The sequence below is a fragment of the Etheostoma cragini genome, chromosome 17 (genome assembly GCF_013103735.1).
Source record: "Etheostoma cragini isolate CJK2018 chromosome 17, CSU_Ecrag_1.0, whole genome shotgun sequence".
NCBI classification, from domain to species: Eukaryota; Metazoa; Chordata; class Actinopteri; order Perciformes; family Percidae; genus Etheostoma; species Etheostoma cragini.
This window is the reverse complement of record NC_048423.1, coordinates 3,218,460-3,227,097: the sequence shown is the minus strand read 5'-3', so window position 1 is coordinate 3,227,097 and position 8,638 is coordinate 3,218,460. Positions and strand designations below refer to the sequence as shown.

Below are 8,638 nucleotides of genomic sequence, written 5' to 3'. Positions count from 1 at the left end.
TTTGAAACATCATGAAGTCTGAATATTTTGTCGATTGCTTATTTTTGAAAACAATAACAACAATAACATGCCTAACATCCGGGTGGTAAGGCACCTGTATAATGGATACGGGGGCGCTGGCCCAAAAAAGGTTGAGAACCACTGGTCCAGAGCAACGCGATCTGTTGGTCCCTTTCTTTCACTGTCTATGGTCAGACCGGCTCTGGTCGAGTGCTGCCGATGTGAGTTGCGCATGCTCAGATATAAACGGTTTACGGCATAATCTGTCAAACTGAACTTTGTCAAATCCGTGAAATAAACTTTTCTCATTACAAACAATAACAGAAGATGGAAATCATTTCTAAAACATTTTATCTATGGTTGTTTGATTGCTTACGTTAGCTCTAAACACCATTCAACTGACAGCCTTTGTTGTTGCCACCAGTGAACCAACTTCGTTAAGTATGTCCATTTTTACTGTGTTGACATTACAGAAGTCTCTCGGTTGCATCTTGTACGCTACTTGTCACAAAGTGACGCATGCGCAACTCAAATCTGCACTCGACTCACATCGGGCAGTGCACAGCCTTTGGAGGTTAGACCCCACTGTGACATCATTATGTTAGGAGAATTAAATGCCCCCCCCCCCTTCGATGGAGTTTAGACAATGGTGTTGGTGAAGAATGAAGATGATGCTGAATTCCAGAAGATAGAATGTGAGCATGTTTAAATGTTGACAGCATGAATATGATTGGCTGAAAGACATAGTAACTGAATCTGATTGGTTTAACTAAAAGTGTAAATGCCCCTGCTTAGCTGGTGGGAACCAGGAGAGTTTGTGATTTAGTGTGTAACATCAGAGTCTTTCTGGTTATTTGTCTTGTAGGATTGTGTTGTGTAAATCAGAGACTCTAGAAAGAAGCCCCCATACCTTGATTGTAAGGAACTAACACCAAAGTGGTGGAATGTAACTAAGTACATTTACTCAAGCACTGTACTTGAGGACAATTGTGAGGTACTTGCACTTCACTTGAATATTTCCATTTATTGTATGCTACTTTACACTTCTACTCCACTACATTTTAGAAGCCAATATTGTGCTTTTCACTCCACCGTTATTTGATAACTTAATATAAACATAAATTACCTAACAAATGGTGATGTGTAATTGCCAGTTAAACTACCCAGCAGTGTATGAATTAAAATGAATGTGATTAAAATTAACTCTAACTGAATGCATCACTATTGATTATCTAGTGATATCAATAACGTGCAAATCTGCATAATGAGTTATTTTACTTTGGTACTTGAGGTATATTTTGATGCCAATAATTATGGGATTTTGGTTATGGGACTTGTAACATAATTTTTACACTTTAGTATTGCTGCTTTTACTTAAGTAGAAGATCTAAATACTTCTTCCATTGACCAAAACACATTGTAGCTGCATTGACAACATCTGAGCATGACTCCACATCATCCTCCAGAATATGAAAAATCTGATAAATCTTCAAGCATGTTTTTTAAGAATACGTATTTTTGAGAGTCAAAATTCATAATGAATCCATAACTTAATATCCACAAATGGTTGTGGACTCAACTGAACTTCTTCAATGAGATGCGTCTTCCCGTCTCTGTTTATTTCTCTGTGTCTGTCCGCCAGCTGTCTGGCCAATGACCTCTAACTGTGCAGTGGTCAGCTACTGCAGGACATCACTCATGATGTCACAGCTCCCGGAAGTTCACAGGTCACACTCTGACCTCACAGGAAACCTGGAAGACAGACCCCTGCGCCGTCTGTCACACATACACACACACACACACACACACACACTGCTCAACTAGAGGGCAATCAGAGGTGATTAGACATTACCATTGAGCTTGTCTGAGACCTGGAGGCAGAAACGTGCAGTTGAGTGTGTAAACCTATTCCCCATATTAGGACTAAAATAGACTTTAAGAGGTTTCCCCATATGCTTAAGTTGTGCTCTTTCCTTAATTAAAACTTATTTGGTATGTTTTTCATGTCTTTAATTTTGAAGCCTTTTGTGACGAGTAAAAGAAGTAAAATATTTTAGAAAGTTTCAGCAACGGTTTAATGATAAATAAAAACCATTGCTGGAGCATGTGGCTGCCTTATAAGTAAGGGTTATTTAATAACAGTACGCTTCTTGCACTTCTATTTCCATTTATCAAGATTATTATACGTACAAATGTCAAACACAGGATACAAAATGTCACATTACATTTGGTGTAAATTTTTTTTAAATTATAAATAAAACATGAAACAAAAATGAAACTCCACGCTCAAGTTAAAGCTTTATATTGAAAAAATAAACACAACTCAGTATGTTAAGTAATTTAATTACCTTTTTTCTGTAGGCACTTTCCATTCACACAAAGAAAACAATGGTGAAAAAACTAAGGATTAAGTCACATCTTTGTCATTATGTTCATGTCTTTTTTGTACAGAAGAAACACAAGTATGCCAACACTGCCTCACATTTCTTACAAGCTTCTAAAGTGTCTGGAAGGAAAAAAAAAAGCTGTTTAATCTCAAACCCAGTTCAAGTTTCAGTCTGCCTTCTGGAAGGCAGCCATGTCACACAGCTGGGAAATCCAACCGCTCTGAGTCCGTTGGTATTTGTGAGTGTACCATGATACATGTCAGAGTAGACAGAGTTCCTGTGTAAGCGAGAGCATCAATAACAATAAGAGAAAAAAATTAGGCCTGTTTTGGAAGCATCCATACTACTCAGGTGTCCATAAGCCTGACACTGAATCTCTGCCAGATCACCAGCACCTAACCCTGACTTCTGACCTCCTTCTGGGATCCGTGAAGACTTGCATTACTGTCATAAGTATTCTCACTTAAATCCCATAATGCTGGAAATGGAAAGGCTCCATGGTTTGTTGAAAACTCATTTGGTGGCTTTCTGAAGCACTTCAACTAAAAGAGTTGTGCCGATCAGATAGTGTTTTCTTGTAAAAAACGTCATTATATATTCTGTGTTTAACTTGGAAACATCTTTTTAGATGGTAGACCCGGTTGAGTAATACCCTTAAGAATGATCTTTACTTTGATTTTAGGGTACTTTTGTGTATTTGTATCTATATGCAGTGGACTAATACTGGTCCCTCTGTACTCTATCAGCAGCATGCAACTATGTACAGGGAGAAGGAAGGCAAGAATCACGAAGGTAAGGGTGTGTGAATATAAGCAGCTTTTAGCTTCGTAGTGCTACAGTGAGGGAATGAGAGAAGGATGGGCCGAATGTACAAGATGAGATAATACAGAGAGCTTCTATTCCTTCAGGAGCTCTTGTCTTCAAAGTAGGTCTGTTCGATGCGTCGGCAGAAGGACAACAGGTTGCTGTAGCTCTTGATCCGCTCTGCCAGCTCAGTGCTGGTCAGTCTGGTGGTCAGTATGGTGAAGAGGTGACCAAACACTAACGCATCCAGTTCCGTAGGTCTACAACACAGACACACACAGTTAGTTAGTTACTGCTGAAACGAACCACTCAATTCAAGATGTTCACTTTAATTTTAGTTATGTGGTAAGCTAAGTCTGATCATTATTTATATATTTAAAATGTATTCAGTTGAAACCTGTACCAGTGATGCACCATAGCATCTCTGCTTCTACTCTGACTTCCTTGCTTCTAGCAATCAAGACAGTTGATGAGAAATCTGAATTGAAGGTTTCAAGAAGACTTGACGTTTGCATTCAGTCAATTACAAAAAGTGGCAGAATTGTTATGATTGTTTTAACCCTTGTGTTGTCTTCCCGTTAACCGTGACAAAAAACGTTTTGGTCACTTTTTCAATGTTCTGGGTGCTTTTTTAAATATTTGTAATGTTTAAAAATTTGACCCACGGACAACATGAGGGTTAAAGGCATTAATCCATGGTTTAAGGAGTTACAGAAAAAAGAAATCCAGAGGTAATTACAATATTACACCAGCAGGTGGTGCTAACCAAAAAGCTGTTAGATGCTTCAAACACTTCTTTATGGCTTTGGCCACTATAGGGTCAGCTAAAGAGATTTATCTGCATGGCAGTGTGCCATGATCGGTTATCTAGTTTCTATGACTAACAAAGAAAAATGACAGACAGATACATACTGTTTATTAAAAAAGTATGGTTGAGTCCCCAGCCTCTGGGAGAGAGCCTGGCAGCACTGACTCACGTCCTCATAAACCTTGAAGCACAGGTGGACATAAAGTGTTTTAATCAGGTCAAGATACTTTTTGTATTTTTATTTGTGACTACAAAAGCCTTAATTTAATTAAACAAGTGTAAAGCATGGGCAACATTAGAAATTCATTGTTGTGTGGTTGCTAACCTGCTCCAGGGTTTTCCCTCCCCAACCGATAGCGTTCATCTTCCTGCGAACCTCCCACTGCTTCTGATAGGCGAGGATGTTACTGAGAGGCCATGAGTAGGGACTGCTGTATCTGGGACGTGAGATCTACACAAAACACACACGTGATTATCAGGCAATGAATAATTACTGCTGCATCTGATTTTTTTTTCATCTAAAGACAATTATACACACCTCAGCAGCTGTAGGGTCATCACACCACTGGATGTACAACTGTAGGGAGGAGAGGAAACTTGAATGAGAAGATATTATCCAGTAATATTGATAAATACAACAAAAATAACAGTAAATTAATTTGGCTGTGTATGTTTTGTTGCATGGCAGAGAGTGTACGCATGTGTGTACCTCAGCAGTAAGCAGCATGTTGTTGACCAGCTCCATGTACGCTTTCATTTCAGCTCTCTGAACATCGTCTAAGCCTTCACTCAGAGAATTACCCTGGGAACCCCAAAAAGATGTGTTTCTCTCGTTTTACGAACACATAAAGCAGTTCAGGAAACTACAAGTGATCTCCTAACATGAGTGATATTCCTAGAAAATGACATCAATGACAACTTAAGGTTACACAATCTCTTAGCGTGTCTCTGTGCGTAAAACAAGCTCTGATTAAACAACTTCAGTATCTGTGTTACACACCTTAGCTTTGGTGAACTGCACTATCGGCCCCAGTTCTGACACCACCTGGTTCCCAACGTGGATAAAAGGAATCTTACCTACAGAGACACACATAGAAAACAGAGAGAGGGAGAGAAAGGCAGACCACAAACAAATCATTACAAGTTACTTTTTGAAAGGAGCAAACCCAGCGCCTATAACCACAAAACCCAAAAGGCCAAAAGCTCAGCAGTGAGACGGTCCATGAGTCTTTCACCTGCATCTAGACACAATCTGGACATAAAGTAGTGGGACAAACCAGGCTACAAAGACTGAGTGGTATATGGGAGGTTATATTACTGAACTTCCAAAACAAACGCTGAATAGCCGACCATGTTTTAACCCGCTACAGTATAGAGATTTTGATATCTTAGCCTATGTGATATCACAGCTAGTAAAGAACCAAATAAAATAAAAAATAAAGTATAAGATTTGTTTCAACTTCTGGTTGTATGCGGATACATGATACTGGATTTGGAAATGTCCTGATTGCTGTAAACTGAAAGATAAATAATACCACAAAGATTGCATGCTGACAATCGCAGCATGGCAAGAGTAAGTTAACCTCTGCAGCAGCATGTGTACTAACCGGAGGGTGACATGTATTCAGCATTTGCTCTGCACACCACCTGCACTGGTAGGCCGCACATCCTGAGGTAGGCCTGTACAGAAGAAAAACACAAAAGGGTCAATACATGTCTCGATCCTAGTATCCTGGTGTGCGCTGTTTACCTTGCACCAGCTTGCACCCAGGAGAGAAGCACTGCTGTGCCGATAATCTTTTAAGTTATCTATAAAACTACATACAAATCCACAGTGAGGTATCATCCATGCAGAAACAGAAATCCCTTCAAAATATAATCCACATATTTTCTGATATATTTGTTGAGAAGACACAAACAGAACAGAACGTCACCTGAACTGCAAGAGATGAGGCGCAGTCTGACAGCAAAATCTGATCCTCTGGAAAAACAACACCAACGTAATGTAAACAACTAGACTAACTATTCAGATTGTTGTTTCTTCATTTCAGACAAATTTACTCACCCTTCAGCGGTTGGTACAGTGTGGCAGATTCAGGCCAAGGCTCAGCAGCTGTCAATGTCAAAACACACACACACACACACACACACACACACACACACACACACACACACACACACACACACACACACACACACACACACACACACACACACACACACACACACACACACACACACACACACACACACACACACACACACACACACACACACACACACACACACACACACACACACACGGTGCTATAAGGGGCCGGGCATGTATATAGTTACAAAAACACATCTTACACCAATAGAGAGCAGACAACTATCATTTAACTTCACACAACCATGGTAAAAATCCAAGATGGTGCATTATTTCCTTTCACCCCAAAGTGAGTGCACTGCTGCAGCTGATAGCTGGAAAATAATATTTCAGCAGCCTATTGTTCTAAATCATTGGTGTTGCAGTGTAGCTTCCAGCCACCAGTGGCAGCACTGAGCGCACCAGAGCCGACCACCAGGAGAATCTTAGGTTAACACCTTTCACGTTGGCATTCCATTGACTCCCATTCATTTTGGCGTCACTTAGACAGCAAATAACTTTACATCTGAAGCGTTTAAAGACTCTTTTTGCCCATTGTTTATTACTAAAGAAACACGACAATGTATAACAGGTTCTGTTACCTTGTATCTCATGTTATGGCATCATAACAGCTGTTTTTGTAAAATGATTGTCACTTTCTGTCACGCAGAGAAATTACCGTATAATCAGGAAAAGCTGTTTCGACTTACATTAGCTCTTTAAATTTAATACAAAATGTTAACTAGCTTCTTGGCACAGCTACTAGAAGACTTACAACTTTCAGACAGGTTGCTCACGTCACATCTACGTCGCCAAGCTCAATTTGAGGCTGAGCAGTAACGCTCAGCCATCACCGGAACAGTGCTTTTAATATCCTTCGCTGGCCTCCGTCGAAGTCTATGGCGTCGCTGTGTGTGTGTCTGTGTGTGTGTGTGAGTGTGTCCATTTCTTCTACTGTCTATGGACTCCCCCTGAATTGTTCATGCTTAAATTCTAAGACCTTCCTTGGGTTTGTATTTTTCACATTAATCCAATAAACAACTTTATTCGCATTATATTCCTGAAGTAAGTGCTACACTCGGTTAGCCATACAGGACGCGTGACGTTAGTTAGTGCGTCGTTAACGTTACAGTGTCGTATGGGAGCAAGGCTAACCGAGCCAACGTTAGTCTTTGCTTCCTAAACAGTTAACGGTGTACAAGAGCAGGCATTTGCATTAATGGTTGAACAGCTGTGTTAAACAACAACGGTCACTTACATGTAATTAACTAATGCAGGCTAGCTACATGGCTGTAAACGTTAGCTGATGTTAGCTGGCTTAAGCTATCTTAACAGTCAATAACCGAAGCACTGTGTAAAGTCAACACGTTACCTGCCATCTGCGACACGAAAGCCTCTGCCGCAAGAGACATTGTGATGCTGATATACCCGTATTGCTGAATAATAATTGACTATAATGACAGATAAGGTCAATTCCACTACATGCAAGTTTAAGGGCAAGTACTTGTTCTGCAGTCACCGACTGGTCCGCCCGCGATTAATGTCCCGAGAAGTAAAGGTAACAACGACTTAGTTCCGCTTTACGCCTGAGCTGGAGACAACTGCTTGCTGCAGTCGCTGTGTGTGTACTATCCAATTCTATGTCAAAATAACAATTCTCAACAGTCAGTGGTGTGTTGACAATCTATACAGATTGAAAAAAAAAAACTATAATGGAGTCCAGTACAACGCCACCGCAATTTTTACCTTTTTTGAACCAGTCTCTACCACCGCTTTGCAAACAGTGGTGGGTATGGCTGGTTTGTTTGAAGAATTACGTTGATTTATTATCAATCCGGACACTAATGCAATTAGTGTTAATCATCTTAATTGCATCCCACGTTTCCCTAATCCAGGGGACTGTGGGCCTATGACAAATCACAAATAGTCTATGTGGCCTATCTAAAGGGTGTCTTGGTTTTCACTAACAGACATCATGTCAATGTGAAAGATGGAGCTTTTTCTTACATGGTCTTTGTTTATTTCTCTTCCAGGCTGCAGTACGTAGTGCAACCAGCCGGGGACGTTGTTGCTTCACCACAGTCAGACTGCAGAAACGAAGGTTTGTGTGATATACACAAGCCTGCATGAAAACGTCCACCAAGCGCAAACACATACATTACTGCCATCACAAAATATATTAAGAGATGTTACAATACAGAGAGTACAAGCACAATGAATGGTACAATATATACAAGTTGAAATATATTCAGAGGAAATATAACCTATTTGCACACTGGCAATCTGTGTTGTCAAGGTTATTTGTCATTATTTTGGTTCGCTGTAGTTTAAATAAAATGTACATATTGTTAATAGGCATATATGATTGTTTGTTTTTTACAGTTTTTGGAAACGTATGTGAAAAGGCTATCACAACATAGCTAGTCAGCTGTGTGGAGGATCTCCAGCATGTGAAATAGTCCATGTTACCCCGTTGTGCCTTTTCCTGCACATTTTACCACGTCTCGACCG

General features: G+C 40.1%; 1 protein-coding gene across 1 annotated transcript; it reads right to left on the bottom strand.

Moving 5' to 3' along the window:
* Positions 1–2,327: 2,327 nt before the first annotated feature.
* Positions 2,328–7,739, bottom strand: mtx2 (metaxin 2). The gene is made up of 10 exons (XM_034897871.1): positions 7,500–7,739; positions 6,065–6,112; positions 5,934–5,980; positions 5,607–5,679; positions 5,000–5,076; positions 4,709–4,801; positions 4,538–4,576; positions 4,325–4,450; positions 4,104–4,180; positions 2,328–3,451 (listed from the first exon to the last, which is right to left on the bottom strand). The coding sequence occupies exons 1-10, from the start codon at positions 7,537–7,539 to the stop codon at positions 3,292–3,294; spliced, it is 780 nt and encodes a 259-aa protein (XP_034753762.1). The 5' UTR covers positions 7,540–7,739; the 3' UTR covers positions 2,328–3,291.
* Positions 7,740–8,638: the final 899 nt, after the last annotated feature.